Source organism: Bos grunniens, chromosome 19 (genome assembly GCF_055505025.1).
Source record: "Bos grunniens cultivar Pamir isolate PY7600 chromosome 19, Bosgru_T2T1.0, whole genome shotgun sequence".
Classification (NCBI taxonomy): Eukaryota; Metazoa; Chordata; class Mammalia; order Artiodactyla; family Bovidae; genus Bos; species Bos grunniens.
The window spans coordinates 40,945,465-40,969,216 of NC_141183.1; the positions used below are offsets into that span (position 1 = coordinate 40,945,465).

At 39.2% G+C, this 23,752-nt stretch overlaps 1 protein-coding gene across 3 annotated transcripts in view; it reads left to right on the plus strand.

The window, feature by feature from the left end:
• The first annotated feature begins 1,099 nt into the window (after positions 1 to 1,099).
• YWHAE (tyrosine 3-monooxygenase/tryptophan 5-monooxygenase activation protein epsilon) overlaps positions 1,100 to 23,752 on the plus strand; it is a 34,807-nt gene continuing 12,154 nt past the window's right edge. For all 3 annotated transcript variants that reach the window (XM_086359824.1, XM_086359823.1, XM_086359822.1), the window contains exon 1: positions 1,100 to 1,273. In XM_086359824.1, coding sequence (XP_086215950.1) covers positions 1,210 to 1,273 — 64 coding nt within the window. In that variant the 5' untranslated portion in view covers positions 1,100 to 1,209. The remainder of the gene's footprint in view (positions 1,274 to 23,752) is intronic.

A 23,752-nucleotide genomic window follows, 5' to 3' on the forward strand; every position in this document is an offset into this window, starting at 1 on the left:
AATGTAATAGCCTGATAATTTATCCTGTTCTTTAATCACTGCTATACAATATTTAATAATCTTCTTAAAGAATAATTATGATGGTGTCATCCTCCATGCAAAATCATCAAAAAATAGCTTCCTTGTGCCCACTGGAGTGCAAACATCTCAGCTTGCCATCCAAGGTTCTTCATAATTTAGTTCCAACCTTTTCATTCCACACACACACACAAAATATATATATATATATATTTTTTTTTTTTTTTTAACATATTTGGCTGCAACGGATCTTAATTGTCCTATATGGGATCTAGGTCCCTGACCAGGGATGGAACACGGGGTCCCTGCACAGGAAGTGTGGAGTCTTAGCCACTGGACCACCAGGGAAGTCTCCTTATTCTACATTTATTGCAGACTTTACCACACATTTTATGTTCTAATTACCTGAGCTTTAGTCTTGCAACATACCGCATACTGCATTCAGTACAAGGTGCTAGGAATCCACTGGGAAGCAGTACAGACCAATGGATTCTTTCCCATTCCTGCCTCCTGGACCTCATTCTGATCTCGGCCCTACTCTTCTGCACCTTGGACTCCAGACCAGACTTTTCTAAGAACTTCTCTGTTCCTACCCCATGGCGGGCCTAAGGGGAAAAAAGAAAGCCAAGGGAGAGGAACAGAAAAAGACTGCAAAGTGCGAAGGTGAAGTGTGAAAACTGGACCCTTCCTTCCCCTCACAGCTACATCAGGGCCCTCAAAGAGGCCCAGGACTGAGCCTGGCTGAGAAAACAGGAGAAGTCAGTTTCAGAGAGGATGGCTTGTCATTACGAAAACCTTCACAGCCTCTGGTTTCTCTGCCCGCAGTCCAGGCTCTGCCGCTCACGGTCTTCTGGAGCGGTCCAGGCCGGCCTCACCTGGCCCACCTCGCTCCCTCGGGGCGCTCTCCCTCCCCACAGAAGCAGTTCCCGCCTCGAGCGGCCGCTGAGCTCTCGGAGGAGGGGCGTCTAGCTGGTTCCAACCTCCTCGGGCGCCGAGCACCCGGACCCGCCCCCCGCGCCAGTTGCCAGGGAGCGGTTGCCATAGAGCTGAGCAGTTGTCCGCGTGCGCAGGCGGAAGTCCCGGATTGAGGCGCCGCCATTTTTCCTGCCCGGACGCGGAGCGAGAGGCTGAGAGTCGGAGACGCTATCCGCTTCCATCCGTCGCGCAGACCCTGCCGGAGCCGCTGCCGCTATGGATGATCGGGAGGATCTGGTGTACCAGGCGAAGCTGGCCGAGCAGGCTGAGCGATACGACGGTGAGTTGGGGGGGCAACGGGGGGCTGCAATTCTCGGACCCTCTGCCGCCGCCCACAGAGGCCGGGAGCGGGAGACAAAATGGCGGCATCATCGCCGAGCCCGGCCCGGGGACGTGGATTCGGGAAGCAGGAAATAGCCTGTGGGCTCCCAGAGCGGTAGGAGGCTCCAGGCCCAGGAATTTGACCCCTTGGGCGTCCTCATCTGCCGACACAAGAGAGCTAGGAGGCCAAGGCCATGGGGTGGAGGAGTTGGTTGTAAAATGGCGGCTGAGGGGAGGGCGAGTCCTGGGGCGGGGGAGGGGGAGGAGATGGCGGGTGCTGTCTCCGGGCGAGCAATCCCCAGGGGAGCTTCTGGGCCGGTTTTGGGACGTGGTGAACAATTGGGTGGCGTGATGAAGGAAGAAACACCCGCCACATGGGAGAGAGCGGCAACCGGGAGCTGGAGCGCGGGCGCCTTTCAGGGAAATATGGCGGGTGGGGGCGGTGGCTTTTCCCCGGAGGCCCAATGTGGGGCGGCGGCTGTGGAGTCTCACAAAGGAGAACCCTTAGGAGCCGAGGGCTGCTCCGGGCTTGTGGTGAGGGGCAGCCTTCGTTGGTGGTGGGGGAAGGAGGGAGGGAGTGGGAATCACTGCAGCTCATCCCTGGGCGGAGGCCAGCTGAGATGCTACGATCGGATTTCCTTCCCTTAGGCCGGCACAGCTTGTAGTGGCGTTTTTTGGGTTTCCCGTTCAATCTCGCCTTTTTCTAGGGAACTCTAGAAAAACGTCCCTCACGCTCCTTCTCCTCAGACTTAGCCCGGAGAGCTCGAAGTTTCTGTTAGCATTTTCCGTAAACTGTAGAATGTGGAGCTGGAGACAAGGAGCCCCTGGGTCGCTCTCGGTGCCTTTCCCATGCCTGTGCTTCAGTCCAACGGCATTTAAAAATGGTGACTTTCCTGTGCATACGCAGCGTTATGACAAATGGAATGACCTGGTGAAAAATAAAAAGTTTTTTCGAATAACGTTTAGTGGCTATTTTGGTTGACTCCCCTGGCTTAAAATGGGTGTTCTTCCTTCGTTGGGGATCTTTACCAGTCCCAAGGCACTCAGCAGAGACTTGGGGTTTTCTATTAAGAACGTAAGGGATCTCGGTAGATCCGTTTTCTTCCCTCCATTTTTAATAAACGGTTTGTGCAGATTTGAACAATTTTTCTTTCATTGCTCCTTTGTTTTTAAAGGTGCCATAGTCATTTTTCAGAACTTTATTGAAATGCCCTTGTGTCTGTTGGGTCAGTCCCAAACTGCTGCTTTTTTAAATTGCCCCTCCCGACATGGGTCCCCCTCCCCCCATTTTGGACCTTGGTACTTGAATTGACTCCACATCCGTTAAACTAGCATTATCAAAACAAAAAATCATATATATGGTTTTTGTGTTTTTAATGCTGTTGTGGGATGAGAGATGGTTGGATTCAGGTGTCATTGATCTTGAATTAAGCCACTTCAGAATGCTGTGTGGGGACTTCCCTTGAATGCCTTTGGTCACGTGAATAGCCTCAGGGCTAGTCCATGTGTGTCACCATTCATTAGGATTCGGGAGTTTGAAAATTAGGAGGAAAGACCTCGAACCCAAAATTTAGTAAAGATCTCTTAATTTCGTTTCATAAATCCTTAAATTGCTCTTTGTATTGAACAAGATTCTTGTTAGGAGGCGGAGGGAAAAATATGATGGGGAAGTACAGCTCAAGGTCAGATTTGTCTTTATTTCAGTATTTAAAAGTCAAAACATCTGTAGGTATACTTGTAATGAAAGTTTTTTTCTTCTCCTCTTGCCCCAAATAAGTTCCCCTCTTAATCTATCACTGCCCTTGGGAAGAAACTCGAAATTATATTGGAATGTTTTCTCTTCTGTAGGGATTTAGTCTCTGAGTAAAACTGCTGTGATCACCAGAAAGGAAAGTTTTTGTTTTTTTTTTTTAAGAACTTGTTTTAAATACTGATTGGAAGCTCGTGATTGTAGCTTCCAAGTCAGTGACAGTTCAGTGTGAAATCATATTTTGGAATTGAGTGTTGAGCGTTTTTGACCAAAAGCTTAATTGGTTATTCAACACAGGGCTGTAGAGCCACATCCTTAACGTTGATCAAATGTTAGAGGTGTCCTTCAGGATCAAAAGGTGGTGGGGGGGGCGGGGCGGGTGGGATATGACATCTACCAGGTGTAGCGGAACTCCTTTGATTGTTGGGCACAAAATTGGAAGGGATTCATTGGAAAGGAAGAAGAGGAAGACAGTCATTAGGAATCAGTCTGTACCTGTGTCCATTCCTTAATTGGGTGCAATAATTCAGTTTTGTTTGTGGTAACAAAAAATGATTCCGTGGTTTTATTTATCAAACAATTTATCAAGTATGGGGAAGGTGAAAAATACATTTGATGACTTGGTTTGGAGTAGTTGGGTGTAAATACTGGCTTTGCTTCTTGTTTCTGCAGTACGTTATGTTTTTATTTTGCACATTATGTTGAACCTAATACTACACTTTTTGGTAGCATCATTTAATTCTGTACTGGAGAATTGGAATCAATTGATAGAGACTATTTAATGATACTGGAGGAGGAACTAAGCTGCCTTCAGGAAAAGGACAGTTTGAAATTCCAGATAGAAAAAGTACAGAAGTTTGGGGCTAGGACGGTTGACTTTCAAGATTAAATCTAGCCTTCTGTTACATAACAACAGTAGTGTTAGGGATAGTTTTTATATCATTCATAGTCATATTAAGCGGGTCATCTTTTAGCATTACTGAAGTCTTAACTTTGCATCATGTATATGAACCATATGAGGGATAGTGGTGGGGACATGTAAAAAGTTACACCTTTTGAGAATACAGGGATCCGCATAAACTACGTTTGGGTTGTAGGGTAGTTGCTGGGTTTGTCCTTCCCTCACTTCTCTTCTCCCTGTGATGACGAGCTGAGCTCCACATGAGATAGGGGTAAAATTTTGATGGGTTAGGTTTGATTCAGTCTGTGACTGCAACACCAGGAGTGCATCTCTTCTGAGTGCTTGAGAGCACCCCTTTTAAGACACCAGAGCCCCATCTCTGACTTATTCTGAGGGGTGGGGTGCAGTTTTTCAGTCAACTCCTTAATGTCCAGCTTGTTAGGGGAAGGTGGGTAAATTAACTTAGTAATGAGTTTAAAAGCACAGGTTAATTATCAGTCCTTTAAGTCAGTAATTTTTGTTGCTGCTGTTTCAACTAAGTTTATTGAATGTTTTTTCTTCCTACCTAATCATAAACAGAGTTGGATAATGCAGTTAGAAAATTCCTCCTACTTTTGGATTTTGTATTTAAAGTAGTTGCTCTATTGTGATACTTTTGTGCAAGTACACTATATATAGTTTTGTTTGTGCACAGTACAGTATTGTGCATATTGGGCATTATTTCAGTCTATTTTGTTGGTTTACAAAACTATGGGATAGAATGAAATCATGAATCTTTGCAGTTTGAGATGGTGATAGGGTAAATTCTTACTGTGGACATTTCTAGGCACTCTTTTCACCTTTGTACGAAAAGGTCTCAATTTGAGTTCTAGTGTGGGGAAGAACACAAATAATGAAATTGAGCAAATTTTGGATTTTAGTACAAGCAAACCCACTGAAAGCCCATACAAACAAACAGTTTTTTCATAGTTGTTTAATAGGTTGGTCAGGGAAGTATGAAATATTTAAAAAATTTCTTGACTTTAACCTGATAAAGCAAGTGAAATTTTATCATAGTAAATTAATGTATCTAAGTTTACAAATCAGTTTAAAATACTTTAAGAAGTTGATCTGAAAGCATCTTTTTTTTTCCTTTGAAGGTCTGTAAGGCTTATTTTGCAGAAGTTTTCAGCCTTATATATCAGTAAAGTGTGCGTATTTAAATAGTAATGACAGGCATAGGATAAAGGTTAAAATTTTAAACTTTATAAAATTCCGCGTTTATATAGAACTTCCCATTTCGCAGACTACCTTCACAAAATTTTTTACTTATTTCATGTAATACTGATATAAGTAATGTTATTTCTATTTTATGGTTCACGAAAGAGAATTTTGAGATTCAGTGATTAAAATTTTTTTTTTCTATATCACATGACTAGTTGGCAAGTATATAGCAGAGCCAGAACTTGTCTGTCTGACCTTTAGAGCAGCCAGTACTCTTATTTCTCCTGAGCCACTCACAAAAGACCTATGTGAAACTAAATCAGATGGTGCCTTGTGGGGGAAGGGAGTATTAATTTTTTTTTAAGCAGTTATTTCACATAATATGTCTTGGTATTTGTGACTTGACTAATATCCATTGTAACCTTTTGTTTTCTTTCAAAAACAAGGCACGGTGAATGAAGCTACAGTGAGGGATTGTAGGTAATTTAAGTGTTGGTATTAAAATTTTTTTGGTTTATCACAATGTCTGTGCTGGGATACAGCTTAGTGCCATGCATTTCTATAAAATACTTTTAAAAGGTGTCTGCCCCTCACCCTGGTCTTAATGGATGCAACCCTTAAATTAATGACACAGTCAGAAATTTGGGGGCAGGGAGGTTGGCAAATGATTCACAAATGTTCCAAATAGTAGCTTAGCTAGCTATCAGACAGAATCTGTTAAGGAGTAGTGGGAAACAGAAACAAAATTATATATTTACTGTTTTTGAAGTGGTTAGTTAACAGTTTGATACAGTTATATACTGATATATCGAAGTTGACAACTTGGTTTGTTTAGATAACTTTTATTGTTTGAGCTCATGAAATATTCATGCGGGTCACACTCCTAGGAACTGTTTCAGAAGTTCATTTAAGTTTACCAAGTTGTGATAACTGCCGTAATAATAAAAGGGTCATCATAATTTATAATCCAAATCGAGATACCTTGAAATGAAGGGATGCGAATTCATAATTGTGAAATGGGTTGTCTTGAGCTGCAAACTTGACCTATGATCATTCCGTATGTGTTCGTGTATATGTGTGTGTGTGTGTGTGTGTATGCATGCATGTGTGCGCTCAGTTGTGTCCAACTCTTGGTACACTAGGGACTGTAACCCATCAGGCTTCTCTGTCTATGGGATTTTCTTGGCCAGAATACTAGAATGGGTTGCTAATTCCTCCTTCAGGATTTCTTCCTACCCAGGGATTGAACTCCACATCTCTTGTGTCTCCTGCCTTGGCAAGTGCATTCTTTACCACTGAACCACTTGGGAATCCCATAATCATACTACTTAAGACCATTTCTTGCTGCGCTGGTTGTCTCATTGAGAAAGTTCCCTAAGCTTTGTCCATCCCTCTACCACCAAGATCTTAGATCTGAACCCCCAGAATATTGGTTTTCTTTCCAGTGAAGTTACAATTTGGCAGAACATTAGACAAATAAAAGGCAAAGTGAAAGCTTTCTTCCTCGCAGTCCCCTTTCCCCCAAATAGGAGCTAGAAAAGTCATGGATATGGTAGTTGCTGAAAATAGAGCTTGCTGGCATACCAACTAGTCAATTTGACTGATAGTGTCAAAGCCAAGTGTGTTGGTTTTATATATGTCTACTTTGAGCTAGACTTGTGTATAAAAATACTTGCCTTAGGTGTTAGCAGCAGCATCTGTCTTACGTTCAGACCTTTCTCCTCCAAATAACATTAAAAAAAAATTATTTGTCTGTAGTAGGTCTTAGTTGAGGAAGAGGGGGTCTTTAGTTACAGTGTGCGAACTCCTAGCTGCAACATGCGAAATCTGGTTCCTTGGCCATGGATTGAACCCAGGCCCTCAGGATTGGGAGCACAGAGCTTTAGCCACTGGACTACAGGGAAGTCGCCCAAATAACATTTTTAAAGTCTTCACCTGAGTCTTGTCATGACTGTTATGTTCAGAAACACCAAATCCTGAATCGTTCAGAAAGCATGATCATTATGCTGATTTATCTTTTTTGAAATTTAATCTTGAATTTATTGTCCCTCTTCCAGTGGTCCATTACAGTAGCTGGGTAGATGGGTTATTGATTTGTGATTAGGGCAGGATTTTATCTAGCTAAAGCAGTATGAAATGTGTTTGTTAAACTCTTTGTGTAAAATTTCAAGGAGACACATTACTATGAGTAAGAATTATGACTTTCATACTTTGGCAGATGTGGTATAGTGCAGAGGCCTTGGAATCATTCTGAATTCCCCATCTGTAGAATGGAGATTAATAGTGTCTACCTTGCTTGCTAATTTACAGGGTGTTACGAACTTGTGGGGTTTTGTACACTGCTGCTGCTGCTGCTGCTAAGTCGCTTCAGTCGTGTCCGACTCTGCGACCCCATAGACGGCCTCCTACCAGGCTCCTCTGTCCCTGGGATTCTCCAGGCAAGAACACTGGAGTGGGTTGCCATTTCCTTCTCCAATGCATGAAAGTGAAAGTGAAGTTGCTCAGTCCTGTCCGACTCTTAGCGACCCCATGGACTACAGCCTACCAGGCTCCTCCGTCCATGGGATTTTCCAGGCAAGAGTACTGGAGTGGGGTGCCATTGCCTTCTCTGCTACAACGTGTAATTATGAGGTAGTAGTATTAATTGTGAAGACTTTGTATTACCTATTGTCAGAGATGATGTGAATGTTTTTGCTGCAGAACTACATACATATTAGAGAATAACCTTTCTTGAGTTATACTTAGCAAGTGTATTCTCATGGATTTAGTGTCCAAGTTATATTTGTATAAAGGTTTTCAAAATAAAATCCTTAATCTTAACTCTTCTGTAAAATTGCATATCCAGAAGATGAAGATTGTCCAAATTTATTCTCAAGTGATATAAAGCTATTCTTTGGCCATTATGAGCTGACATGTAGTTCTTTTCGGCCCTATCGTGGCATGCGCGATTGTTCCCCTACCAGAGATGGAACCTGTGCCCCCTACCAGTGGACTGCCAGGGAAGTAAGAGGGACTTCCCTGGCAGTTCTTTGATACTAATTTCAGGTTAATATCCAGGAGGATATACTGATCTCCCTAGCGAATATAATACCTGTTGTGTATAGGTTTGGGATGAAAGGTTTTATAGTTTAAAAAAAAAAATAGATCAGTGTTAAAAATATTTGTATGTTAACAGTCTCAGGTTACTGACTAGGAAAAATTATTACCAGTTTCATGAGAAGTGATTCTAAAGGCTTAGTGTAAGCCTTGGGCAGTGAATGGGTTCTGATAAAAGAAAGCTATGAATTAATACTACTAAATCCTTGGTGGTTAGTCATTTGAAGATACAGTAGGACTTTGGAATGGCTGTTGTGACTTCTTTTGTGTTGTAGAAATGTGTCCTGTTTAGGAGTTTGTGTGATTAATTTGCCCATAATGGGCTAAATTATAAATTAGTAAACATTTTGATAGGATTACCATGAAAATTTCAAAACATATGCCCTTTGACTATAAAAATGTCATGTAAGACAGTTATGATTTTGCTTCTATAAGTTTGTCAAAAGGTATTACTACAAAATTTTTTTGGTGCAGAGTAGACCCCCCCCACCCCCGGCCAAGTTAACTCTGGGAACTTCCTGGTGGTCCAGTAGTTAAGACCCCTGAGCTCCCAATGCTGGGAGCATGGGTTCAGTTCCTGGCCAGGGGACTAAATCCCACATGCCACAACTAAAGAGCCTACATGCTACATCTAGGACCGGGTGCAGCCAAATAAAATAAAAATACATTATTGTGAAAGTTAAGGTTTGTGTGAAATTTTGCAGAAGTTATGGAAAGATTTAGACTTTGAGCTCTTTTTTTCCTCCCCTCCCATGTGTGCCTTTGGTCGTTTACTTCCCAGTCTTTCTCTTTCTACCTCTACCTCCTCTTCACTTCATCTTTTTGGTTCTGCTACAGATAGATATGGTATGCACGCCTGAGGGAGTATCTTCTTAAATTCTGAGGAGAAATCTGTTTTGAGTAGAGTAAGAGGGATTTTTTTCCCCCTCTGTCAGTATTGAGACTAATGGGAACGATAACCTTTCTGCAGTCAAAATTGTAAAATCTTTGTAAAAGGATGTCTTGTTTTTCTACCTACCAGAAACTAGTTAGGAATGTTTAAAATTTTTTAAAGGGTAAGTTTTTTTTTATTGGACCGGTTGCATGGCTTATCAGATCTTAGTTCCCCAACCAGGGATCAAACCTAGGCCCTTGGCAGTGAAAGGGGAATTCCCAAGGCTAAAAATGTTTTACTCTTTTTTTTTTAAGAGAAGATACAAATTAATTTTAGAGTGAGAGGCTCCTCTGTTTAGGCTGGTGGGTGAATAAGAAAAATGGTACACATTTGAGTGTCAAGAGTATTGTGTTTGAAAAGCCTTAGTATTCAGAGTATGTACTAGGCACTTGGGATTCATCAGTAAACAAAATAGACAAAAAGTCCGTTCAAGGGGCTTATTTTGCTTTTTTATATTTTTTATAAATGCTTTTTTATATTTTTATAAACTTTTTATAATTTTTTATAAAACTTATATTTTTTATAAATGCTTTTATTTTTAAAAATATTTATTTGGCCGAGACAGGTCTTAGTTGCAGCACTTGGGATGGGACCTTTGCGTCATGCGGGGCCTTTTGTCAGAGCGAGAGGACTGTAGTTGCGGCTTCAGTTGTTGAGGCACGTGGGCATAGTTGCTCCGCGGCATGTGTGGAATTTTAGTTCCCCAACCGGGCCTCAAACCTGTGTCCCTGCATTGCAAGGCAGATTCTTAACCACTGGACAACCAGGGAAGTCCCTATATAAATGCTTTTTAGAATTACTCTTCTATTAGCATGTGTAATTAAGAGTTAATTTGAGTTAGTCAATAACAATACTGGTGTTTGGTGTAATTGTAGGGCATTATATCTGGTGCTGGTTCCTGTCCCATATCAAAGACTTTTGTAGAAAGCTACCTTTTTTCTTCATTAATTAACTAGAGTTACGTGATATTAGCAAAAGTTTTCCTCAAAAATTATTTTCGTAGACTGTAATCATAAAGTCCTACATTAATACCATCTGCTATTTATTGGCAGCTATTGCAGGTGCTTACCATTATCTCCGTCCTCAAAAACAACCCTGCAGAGAAGGTGCTACCCATTTTACAGGTGAAGATTAAGAACCTTAGGAACAATGACAACAGTAGGGGATCGCTGGGATTCAGCTAGTCTTTTCTTTTTTTTTTCAGCTAGTCTTTTCATGTCCAAGCTGATACTCCACTCACTTTCATATTTATATGTATGGAGACATTAGTTCAAGCCAGTTGCTCTTTTTTGTTCCTTACATTTTAATTTTATGACTCAGAGGTTGCTTTGAACAGTCTTTTGGCTTAATTCTGTTACCTTTTATATAGGAAGAAGACAGAAGAGTAATATGTAGGTTTGAGTATATTTTCTAGTGAAGAGATGAAAGTAGCTATGAAACAAATTAATTTCAGCTGGGGATTGTGTCTGTAACTTTGGGTTTTACTCCAGTCAGCTGAGCTACTGGTTCACTTAATTATATAATATTCATTTTATATAATTAAGCGTAATGTGAGTGGTGGTCAGAAGGCCTGCAAGGTGAGGCCTCAGTATACCCCAAGTGACATCGACTTTTAAGGAACCACCAGGATTAGTGAGGGAGTGTCCGTGAATGTTTTCCCTCAGAGATTGGTTTTGCTTTTTTTTACTTTAGTTGATTTTACCTATTTGCACTTTCTAGGTCTGTTTTGTCCCCAGGATAATGGATTCAGATTTGCTGCATTTGCAGTTCTTTCAGTGCAGCACTGTCACATAGTTCTCTAGGAACCATGCAGCACAGGGACTCTGGGTATTCTGATCATTTGGGAGAAGAGGTGTATAAAGTCCTGCTTCTCCTCCCAAATAACATGAATGGAATTTCATCTTTTTTTTTTTGCTAGTTGTCAAGGATAAAGAGAATTTAGAAAGACTCTACCCTCATTGTTCTTTCCAGACAAGAATTGGTCTCAGTGTTAAACTTGACAGTAAAATTCAGTTGTAAGAAACTGGATTTATTAGATTATATATATGATTCCTTAAGTGTAATCAGTAGAATTCCATTTATTAATTTGGAATTTTTCTTAGTGTTTTATATTTTAAAGAAGTGTCTCCTTTCTCATCACCCATTGTGAGAGTCTTTGTTTCTTTCTAGCTTTGGAGTCTTAACTAGTGCTTATTCGTCAATCCCCTAGCTTTTTCATATGGCCATTGAGTATGTTCACATTGTATTTTGTTTAATCAAGGAATCAAGAAATTAAACAGTGTTGAGCATGAGAAAAATACTACCGTTTGTAAATTCTTAATATGAGACTGAAGCTTAGAAGCTCTAGGAACTTAATGATACAACCTTTCTCTTTATGTATCTTTTCAGTACATGGCTTTTCAGGTGGGTCTTTTGACCTTGGGTTTAGACCAGTTGCTAAGTCAAGTCAGTTTTTCCTCTTTCCAACAGTTAATATATACTGTTAATATGGTCCTTCCTTTATCTTTTGCAATTGTAAAAGATGTATTATTTTATTTACATAAAGTAATAAGATGCTAACTACATCATGACATACCATTGATTAAGAAAAATCTGGGTTTCAGAGATGTGTGAAGTTTCCTAAAATAAATATGTGTTTATAGTATATATACATAATATGCTACATTCTTTCTTTGAAAAGTCATTATATATGTTATTCAGCCATGTGCCTTTTTCCCTCAACAAAACATTTTGAATATAAAAGAAGTTTTTAAAAATTGGACCATTTCAACCAGTCTAACAGGAAAATTTTAAAATTTCTCATTTGTTCACCTTTGTCAGTCTACCTTTAAGGAAGGAAACCTTTCTAAGAGATTTTACTGTGCAGCCATGGTTGAGAACCACTGGAATAGATCATTTTTCAAACGTATCGCTGAATTAGAGTCACTGAGAATGCACTGAATTAGGGTCCATTCAGTGAGAATGCACTGAATTAGAGTCAATGGCAACGCACTCCAGTGTTCTTGCCTGGAGAATCCCAGGGATGGGGGAGCCTAGTGGGCTGCCGTCTATGGGGTCGCACAGAGTCGGACACGACTGAAGTGACTTAGCATCAGAGAATGCTTCTTACGGCCTTTGATATATAATGGAACTATATGTAAGCTTGTCCTGTTTTTTTCTAGTCTCCCGTAAATGTGTTATCATACTTTCATAATTTAAAAAAGTTAAAAAATTAAGGCATTTGATGGGTACGCAACTGTAATACAGACTTTAGGTATATAGTTGTATTTGACTAGATGACTTTGTAGAGCTCACTTAGAGGCTTTCTCAGCCATTTTTCCAGAGTTAAATATTATAATTAGCAAAGACCCTGAGTTTGAGAATATGATAAATTTCTGTGGCAATACTGCATAATTTTTTGTCTAGTTTTTAAAAAAATTGTCAATTCTTATTTTTGAGTGGCACTGCATACCTTATGGATGGACCTCTGACTAATTTTTCCCCTTAATTTAATGTAGTTTATTGATTTCTCTCACTTTTCCCTGTATCTGCCTCTGTATTTTCATACTATGTTTTGATTAGTTGATAGGATTAGGAGTTCACGTCTTCCTCTTCACAGACATTCCTGAAGATTTCTCCTATATATCCATTCTTGTACTTTTTTTTCTTTCATTGTACTATTTAATCAATAGATATTTATTTAACATTTCTTAAGAATGTTCCCCCTTGTGAATGATAAAATAATTTATGATACCTAATATAAAGGAGTTTACTAGGAGTTTAGTTTTCCTCCTGGAGAAGGAAATGGCAACCCACTCCAGTACTCTTGCCTGGAAAATTCCATAGATGGAGGAGCCTGGTGGGCTGCAGTCCATAGGGTTGCAGAGAGTTGGACACAACTTCACTTTCACTTTTAGTTTTCCTAGTTTTGATAGATGAGATACTCATTGGGGTGGATAAGATTTGGATGGTGGGAGAGGGGGGTTGCTTCAGATGTATCATCAAAAGTACGATATGGGGTGAAGCATATGAGGCCTAAGAATGGAATTGTCTGGGCCAGAAAGAAAAAAAATGAAGCCAGGTTATACAAGAGGCTTTATTTATTAGATTTAAGTTCTATGTGTATTTTTTGTAATGATAAAAAGTTTAATTCAGCAAGAGTATAAAACAATGCAAGTAATGCTCCGAAGTGTATATAGTAAGAACTATGGGAAGAAGTTGACAAACCTATTACTGTATTTGGAGGTTTCAGTAAACATCTCTTAGTAAATGGTAAGTCAGGCAGACAAACACAAGTGTAGAAACTTTGAACAACACAATTAACAAGCTTGGATGAAAGAACATAAAAGAAAATATATACCCAGCTGTAAGAGAGTATACATTATTTTCAAGCACAAATAGAACATTTATAAAAATGCATTATGCAGTCATAAAGTAAGTCTCTGCAAATTTGAAACAGTAATCCTTATAGACCATTGAATTTTACATTAATTGGTATACAGATCACCCAGAGGTGGTCTTTAAGTAGAAATGATAACCAGAGGGTTGTGATGGTGGATGGGATTCTGCTTTTTCTTTTTTTTTTTTGGGGGGGGGGATTCTGCTTTTTCATAAGCCAGCTGATGTCTGATGTTACTTGTCTTCAGACTGTACTTTCCGTATCAAGGATTATAGACAATGTTCTTCAACTGCAGTTTCTTAGTTTGAGTTTCTCAAGAAGTGGACCCTGAAACAAAAAGATTTAGGAGCCAGTGATTTACTTTGTTGGTGAAGGAAACATCAGTTGGAACGTGAGGGCCAGCTGATAGCCGATAAAGGTGTATTATCAGGCTAACTACCTCTGTGGGCAGTTGTTACTGAATTACCATGGAAGAGCTTTGAAGACCAGTGTCAAACATATGTCTCATAGCCTTCTACTGGAAACAGAGAGAAGTCAGTGCCTGACTTCAAAGGACAGGCTGATATGCTTATTAGGGACAAATGCAGCTGGTGATTTGAAGTTGAAGCCAGTGCTCATTTCTTGATTTCTGAAAATCCTAGGGCCCGTAAAAATTATGCTAAATCTACTCTGCCTGCACTCTATAAATGGAACAAAAAAGCCTGGATGTTTAGTATGTCTATTTATGACATTCTTTATTGAATATTTTAAGCCCACTATTGAGACCTACTGCTTAAGAAAAAGGATTCCTTTCAACATATTGCTGCTCATTGACAGTGCACCTGGTCACCCAAGAGCTCTGATGGAGATGTACAATGAAATTAACGCTGTTTTCATGCCTGCTAACACAACATATATTCTGCAGCCCATGGATTAAGGAGTCATTTGAAGTTTAAAGTCTTATTGTTTATGAAGATAGTGATTCCTCTGGTGGATCTGAGTGAAGTAAATTGAAAACCATTTGGAAAGGATTCTTCATTCTAGATGCCATTAAGACTAAGTTCTGTGTTCTTTATTTAGCTCATTACTGTGTCAAGTGCTTTGTCAACACTCCAAGTGCTTACATCTTCCTGGATTCCTGTTTGTTTGTTTTTAAATCTTACAAGAGGCAAACAAAGAAAAGGATTTTAACATGTTATTGAGTTCCTATTAGGTGCCAGGGAGTTAATGATGCAATCTTGTTTTAACCCTCATAACCCAGTGAGTGGTGGCTATCTTCCAAATTGTAGGTGAGGAAACAGGTTCATAAAGGTTAAGTGATGTAGGTCAAAGTTATATGTAGCTATGACAAGAATAGTAAAAATGATAACTGGAATAAAATAAGACCCCTTTGAGAGGCTTCCCAGACCCCCTATTTTGTTTTCAGCATCCTGCTTGTTTCCTGGTACTCAACACAAAATGTACTTGTAGATGTCACATTTTTAATTCTGTCTGCTTTAAGCCATTTAAACTTTTGTTTAAAGAAAAATCCCAGGAATGACTTCCAAATCTTGACCAAACTCTTTACTCAGATTACTTTTTTAATAGTTCTTTCTTAATACGTGTAAGATGTGTGTTGATATTTTGGTCAGTTTTAATGAAAGGTAACTAGTGACTACTGTAGCATTTTATTTCTCTAGGAACATGTCAGTGATAGAAGAAGACTCCTAAAACTACACACATTAGCTTTTTATTGTGTTTTTAGATCTTTTCCACATTATTAACTGTTGGAATTAAAAAGATTTTTTTTTTTTTTTGGTTGCAACATGTGGTTTGTGATCTTAGTTTCCCAACCAGAGATCACACCCAGCCCCTTGACAGTTAAAGCATGGAGTCCTAACCACTGGACTGCTAGGGAGTTCCCAGTTAAGAATTTTTCAATGGACTGAGTTACTATTTTGAGTAATGTAAAATCTTAAGTTGTGTTTTGGCACCGCATAGAACTCTTTAGTGATTTGGAAGCACACTCAAAAGTGCAAAAAACCTTTTAAAGTGATGTATCACACACTTTGTGACATAGCTGAATTATTAGTGGTAAAACTAAATTGTCAAATTCGGCAGGGATTTTAATGTTCTATTGCCAATATAAGTCACTTTCGCTTTCTGAGAATATTTATGTATATTTTTTTTTTCTGAGAATATATTTTTGTAACCAGCTTAATCTGATGGGTTTATGAAAATATAGCTCTGTCAAAAACCATGTTCCCTAGGGATAATACTGAATTTGTTTGATGGTTAGCTGATAATACCTGCCCTTAAAATTACCCAAATCAAATTTCTTTTCTATGCTTTATGGTACATAATTGTTGGTGCCAGTAGTGTATTTGTCACTGTGACACAGAAAAAGGATAGTTTTAGAAAAAATTTGGCTCTATCTGTATATTCCTAAATATTAATGGTCATTGCTACTAAGAAGTGAATCATAGAAACCTCACAGAAGCCATGGGTCCATCAGATGATCTGAAAGCAGCATAATACCTGGACATTCACATAAATAACTTCCTTAAAAAAAATAGATTTATGTTTTTGGCTGTGGTGGGTCTTTGTTGCTGCACGCAAGCTTTCTTTAATTGTGGAGAGCGGGGGCTGCTCTCTTCATCGTGGTGGCTTCTTTTGTGGAGCACAGGCTCTGGGCAAACAGGCTTCAGTAGTTGCAGCACGTGGACTCCGTAGTTGTGACACACAAGCTTAGTGGGTTCCGAGCATGTTGGATCTTCCAGGCCAGGGATTGAACCTGTGTTCCTTGCATTGCAAGACGAATTCTTAACCACTGGACCACCAGGGAAACCTCTCACAAAGGTAACTTTCTATAGAAATACTGTCATTGGTTTCATGAGATCAGAAGTATCTCAGTGAAGACTGCTTCTTATATGAATTGGTCATTTTCTGGGACTCATTCTAAAGATCTGCAGTATATGGTAAATTCCTCTTAGATTTAGTACCTTGGAAATTTTTTTCCCAACACACTTGAAACTTCTTTTTATCAAATACAGTAACAATTTAACTTGGAACATTTTAAGTTATTGCCTCCGTTGTCATTAACCATAGGCAAAATTCGTTATCTGCGTTAATTGCCTGTAATTCCGATGCATATCTATGCTTTTACAAGTAATGTCTGATTTGACAGTTTTTAAAAATCTTAGTGTGGTTTCATTGGCTTTTTTTAAAGCTATATTGAGTCACTGTGGTGTGCCCTCCCCCCTTCTTCCAGCCTCTTGTACTTGAGCAGTGAGGTCATGTGAGTTGTTTTGGCCAGTGAAATGTGAGCAGAAATTTTTGTCTGTCTAACTGTGTAGTGGCAGTGACGAACCCTTTGCTGATTTCTTGTTTCTCCCCTTGCTTCTTGGACTGAAGTACCAAGCCTGAAGTACCAAATGGTACAGCTTAAAGATAGTGGCCTCTCCCAAACATTTGAGAAGGAAACCTTTGTTGTGTCAAGGCTCTGAGACTTGGAGAATAATTTGGTTCCCAAGCACACCTGTTCTATCCTTTGGGAATACAGAATTATCAATTGCAGTTCAGAAAGGTTGAAAACACGTTGACTTTCTCTTTGTACTTTGAGTTTTGAGATGTTAAATAGATAACATCCAGGCCTCTCTGCTTTCCAAAGTCTTAGGGGAGGCTGATCTGTCTCAAGATTATATGTCAGGTTCTCTAAAGATGAATAAAACCATCCTTTGGCTGTTGGGTTAAGTATGTACATGCTGTCACGTGAAGAGCATTTTGCATTCGTGGCATGCCTCATTGTGGATGAGTAATTAAAGGGTGTAACACTCCCCCCTTTTGTGCAAACTCAGTCTGTGGTGGAGTTCCTTCTTTTCATTCCTTAATTTCTAAACCATATCTCTTCAGAACTAAGTATTGAGATTTTAAGGGAGACATTCATCACATTAAGCTCTTTGGCCAAGTGGAGCTCTTTCATCTTAGGCTTTTTAGTTCTTTCTTTGTCCTCAGTCTAGCTACTCTGTAAATATTGTTGCTGACACAAGTCTGGTTTTCTGCTTTTATTAATTGGGAAACTTCTCCCTCCCCGTAACTCAGACATTAGGTTTTCCTTTGCTGCTGTTCTCTTTCCCTCTTTTAGCCCAGATGACACAAATATTTTTTCTGCGTATGGTACAAGAGCCATTTATCTTCATATATCTTACCTTTCCCTGATAGTCCTAAGATGAGAATGTTCTAAAGTGTTTAAACTGTTTGACACTGGGGGCTTCTTTGCAGTCCAGTGGTTAAGACAGCAGGAGTGTGGGTTTGATCCCTGGTCGGGGAACTAAGATCACACACTATGCGGCACAGCCAAACAAAACAAAACTTTTTCTCAGCAATTGGAAAATTAAGATATTTATTCTGTCCCTCTTGCTGTTCTCATTTAGTGAAGAATGGCTTTTTGTGTTGGTGATTCTTTTTTACTTATTGTATTATCCTTATTTCAGATTTTTATTTTGTAAAGTGTCTGTAAGATAATAGTCATCGTGTGGTAAAGTAAAAAAGCTAAATAGGGGGAAATGGTGGCATTATATTGAAAAGTACAGATCCTACACTGCTACTTCTAATTTAACAATAGATCTTTCGCTTTTGAAAAAGTACTCTCGTTTAATAGAAATATTAATGTATCTTGGGGGTGTAAACACTTTTCTGTTAGTTCAGATATATACATACAAAATACATTCTGATAGATCCCAGACTAATAATTTCAAACAGCAATTCCTGACAATTAAAAATTGGTCTAGAGAGATTTTTATTGAGATGATTTTTATCATTACAACCAGGTGAATTTTACAGAGTTTTACAATTTGCAGAGGTACTTTGCCTTTTTCCCCTCTGGCTTTCCCCATGATAGTTCTGCATCACCCCTGAGATAACTTTGCATTCTTTCCATTTGACATAGTGATTTGGGAAGCTTGCCTTCATGTAAGCTAGAAATAAATTTATTGTCTTAAGTTTATTCTCATGTTGGGTCTATGGAGGAGTTTCTTTTCACCACTCCCCAGTTAATTGAAATTCTGCTATTATCATCATGTCTGTCATTTGGATTACTTTTCATTGAGAAAGGGGGACTACAGAGTTTGGGACAAGCTACTTAGTTTATCTTCATTGTGTTTGTGGGCTAGTGTATGTGTGAGAGAGAGAAAATACACAAAATAACAAAATTTACCATGTTGATTATTTTTAAATGTATAGTTCAGTGGTGGTAAATAAATACATTTATATTTTTGTGTAGCCATTACTATCCACCCCCATAATTCTTTTCATCTTGTAAAATTGAAACTATCCATTAAACAGTAACTTCACTTTCTCCCTTCAGCCTCTGGCAACTAACATTATACTTTATGACAAATTTAAGTATCTCATATGAGTGGAATTGTATAATATTTGTCTTTTTGTGACTGGTTTCTTTTACTTAGCATACTGTTCTCAATGTTCATCTCTGTTGTAGCAAATTGCAGAATTTCCTTTTTAATAGTCCATTGCAAGTGTATACTATTCATTGATGTGTATACTATTAATTCATCGATGGATTCATGGATGGACACTTGGTTGCATCCATGTTTTAACTATTGTGAATAAGGCTGCTATAAAAATACTCAAATATATCCCTTTAAGACCCTGTTTTCAGTTCTTTTCGGTATTTACCCAGAAGGGGGAGTTGCTGGGTCATGCGCTAATTCTATTCAGAAATTTTCAAGGAGCCACCATACTTGTTTACACAGCAACTGTACCATTTTACATGTCCACTAATAGGACACAGGGTCCAATTTCTCCACATTCTTGCCAACACCTGTTTTCTGGTTTCTTAATAGTGGCCATCCCAAGGGGTGTGAAGTGGTAGGTCATCTTAGTCTTTTAAATAGATAAAAGGAAGAGCTGGATTTTTTTCCCTGTTGACTGTTTCTGTAAACATACCCTATACCCTAAGGGGCTCTTGATTGGAAATCAAATCTGGTTATTATTTAAAATGACACTTTTCAATCCTCTGTTACAGATTATTTTGATGGGTTTATTTCTTGCCCTCTCCTTTTTTTTTTCACCAGCCTGTCACTTTTCCGTATAAAAGACAAGTCTATAGCCTTCACATTCACATACTTTGTGCCTCTTGTGGATAATCTATAGCAGATGAATCCATAAGGCTTCTAGAATACGGTATGCCAAGTTCTCAGAATATACCCAAATGCCTTGACTTTGTATTATGAAAGAGTTTTGGTCTTCGTTAGTCATTTCATGTACAGGATTCAAGATCAGATCATATAATATTATGAGTCTCTCCATAGTCTTGTTAATTGGAAATATTATTTGAATGTAGTATAGGCATTTACTGCTTCCCAGGAGGCACTAGTGGTACTCTCCTGGCAAGGCAGGAGACATAAGAGACGAGTTTGATCCCAGGGTTGGGAAAATCCCCTGGAGGGGGAAATGGCAACCCATTCTGGTATTCTTGCAGGGATAATCCCATGGTTCCATGGGGTTGCAAAGAACTGGACACAACTGAAGTGGTTTACTGCACACAGTAGGGTAGTCAGTAACAAATAGAGGCAAGCTGGTTCAGTGTAATGGACTAGGCTGTTACTCAATGAACGAGAAATGACCTGGAACAAAACAAGCTTAGTATTTGGTTCAGATGTCCTTTGAGTTGTGAGGATTACATATTTCAGAGTTTTTGTAACCGTGGTGATTTTCAGTTAGCTACCCATAGTCCCCCAACTGTCAAGAGTCCCAGGAATTGTATATTGTTGCCTAAACCTCATGTACCCAACTCTGCCTCCACAAATAGTGATTTGATCGTGAAATTGCTGTTCTCTGATTCATAAATTGTGAACATATCTGCCGCAGAGAGATTTGACAGCCTCCCTTTGTGCAAGAAATGCTGAGATCTCATTGCTAAAAATTGTTGCTGCAAAGGTGATTTCATGAAATGCTAATTGTGTTTGAGAAGTTTATGTGAATACAACTAGTGTTAATCCTCTGCTGTTGGAGGTTTTAATGGTGTGACTAGTCTAGAATTTAGGATAAATAGGGTTTTCACATGGTTTGGTGGGGGTATATTGTAGTTAGGATTATGTTTCTATTGCTGGTGTTAAATGGATGCTAAGTGTTAAAAGGTGTTAAGGATGACACCAGTGTTACGAGAATTTCACTATAGTCATAATTTGCACAAATTGGTATAAAGCACTGGTTGTAAGACTTCTAGCAGCAGCAGAAAGCTCTTTCCTCTTCTTATTCATGCTACCCTTTGTCTTATTCCTCCTGGAATGGAGACATTTCTGAAGGCAAAGAGCTATGAGTAGTGTTGGGCTTTTAAAAAGTAACTGCTGTTTAAAAAAAAAAATTTTTTTTTAATATATTTAACTGCCCTGGGTCTTAGTTTCGGCATGTGGGTTTTTTTGTTTTTTTTTTTTTTTAGTTGCAGCATGTGGGATCTGGTTCCCTGACCAGGGATTGAGCCCAGGCTCCCTGCATTGGGATCTTGGAGTCTTAACCACTGGACCACCAGGGAATTCCGGCTTTTAAACTCAGTAATTAAAAAGCAGGTAACTCAAAAACTGGCAAAGCATTGAATGGATATTTTCCAAAGAGCAGGCACAAATAGCCAATTAGCATATGAAAAGATACTCACCATCATTAGCCATCAAGGAAATGCAAATCAAAATCTGAGATACTTCTTGATGCCCACTAGGGTGACTTTAAAAAAAAAAGGAAACTAACCAGTGTTGGTGACATTATGGAGAAATTAGAATCATCCTCACTTGCCGACCCTATTTACAGTTTCAGTCTTCAAGTATATATTCAAGAGACTTGTGTACATTCTTACATGAATGTTTATAGGAGCATTATTCATAATAGCTAAAAAGTGGGAAGTCAATGTACAAAAGTACATTAACTGAATGGATAAATAAAGTGTGGCATAGATATATATAGTTGTTGCTCAGTCATGTCCGTCTCTTTGTGAACTCATGGACTGTAGCCCACCAGGCTCCTCTGTCCTTTGGATTTTCCAGGCAAGAATACTGGAGTGGGTTGCTATTTCCTTCTCCAGGGAAATCTGCCCAGCTCAGGGATTGAACCTGCATCTCCTGCATTGCAGGTGGGTTCTTTACTGCTGGGTTAACCGGGGAATCCCAATTTTTAGATATTTTAGTAATGTTTTTCCATATATAATGTTGTAAAGCTCTGTAATTTAAAAGAATTATGGTCCTTTGTTGGTGTAGCTGGGTTACTTTTTATTTAATTTAATTTAAAAATTTATATATATTTGGCTGTTCTGGGTCTTTGTTGCTACACAGGCTTTTCTCTAGTTGCGGGGAGAAGGGGCTACTCTAGTTTGTGGTGCTTGCACTTCTCATTTTGGTGACTTCCCTTGTTGCAGAGCATGGGCTCTAGGGTGCTTGGGCTTCAGTAGTTGCAGTGAGAGAGCTTGGCGGTTGTGGCTCCCTGACTCTAGAGCACAGGCTCAGTAGTTGGGGCACACGGGATCTAACCAGTGTCTCCTACGTTGGCAGGTGGATTCCTTACCTAGTAACCTTAGCTTTTACCTTTACCTAGCCCTAGGTTACTTTTTAAATTGCTTTGTTGGAGAACTAGTATGGCAGTGAGCTTGAAATGATAATCCCCTTTACTTCTAAACACTGCCACAGTCATTTTTCCATGGCTGTGGTTAAAAAAAATTGGATGTTTCAAATGAATGCTCTCAGGCTCCCACAAATGAATTAATGGTCTTATTACCATATATGCTCTAATATTTTTTTTAAAGCTTCAGAATCGCCTTAAAAAAATTCAGCTGTATTGGGGTAAGATTTTATAATACACTACTTTACACATAAAATTGTTTTAGTAAATGTGCTCAATTATGTAACCACCACAGAACAATTCTATTTCCCCCAAATTTCCTTTGTACTCCTTTGCTCATCAGCCCCTCACTTCACCCCCATGTCTTGATAGCCACTTCCTCTCTGTTTTAATAGTTTTAGTTTTTTCTCTAACTTGATTTAGGTGGAATCATAGTCCATTTAGGTCTGGCTTTTTTCAGTTAGCATGGTGTTTTTTAAAGTCACCTATGCTGTTACTTGTATCAGTAGTTTGTTTTTTATGAGCGACTTCACTTTCACTTTTCACTTTCATGCATTGGAGAAGGAAATGGCAACCCACTCCAGTGTTCTTGCCTGGAGAATCCCAGGGACGGGGGAGCCTGGTGGGCTGCCGTCTGTGGGGTCGCACAGAGTCGGACACGACTGAAGCAACTTAGCAGCAGCAGTATTCCATTGTATGGATGGACATTTGGGTTGTTTTCGCCTTTTGAATATGGTGAATAAAGTTGCTCTGGACATGTGTATAGTTTTATGGTGTAAGGAACTACTGCAGTGTTTCTAGAGATCATACCATCTTAATATTTGTATTAACTTCCTGTATTAACTCCCTGATACACTTCCTGGAAATCATTTCGTGGGATTACATATGATTTAGCATATCATTAAGCAGTGTTTCATAAAGTCACCATCTTCATCATATTATTATGTATGTATTATGCATAGAATGTACGCTAAGGATGTTTGTAAAATGCAGATCCTTGGGTCTCATTACCAAAAGTTCTTATTCCGTACAGTTGGAGAGTCACATGGTGGTAATGACATTTAGTCATTTTCAAAACCATAGTTTTAATTAATATATTTGTTTACTTCTTTGCAACTTTTCTTTGTATTTATTTCTTTGCCCGTGTTGGATCTTAGTTCCCTGATGAAGGATCAGACCCCGGCCCCTGCATTGGGAGCACAGAGTCTTAGCCACTGGACCACCAGTGGACCACCAGGGAAGTCCCTTCATTAATATATTTGTTCAGTTAGTGTTTCTTGAGGGGATTTTGGTACTTCTTTTGCATCCACATGCATTTTATTACCTTTTTTTTTCCCTGTACTAAGATCTCCCAGTGTTTATCTGGGCCCCTTTGTTTGCTCGCCATCTAGTGGTAACAAGTGAGAACCACCCAAGTGAATGAATTCATAGGAGGTGGACAGCGCCCTTCTAAAGGAGGAAGGGTTGGAAAATCCAAAGCTAAGTTTGTGACTAATGAAAATGCTCACTATATGTTTGCTATATAAATGAATGCCCTTTCCTCCCATGATTTTTTTTGAGGGGGATAGGAATTCAGTATTATTTAGTTGGGAAATA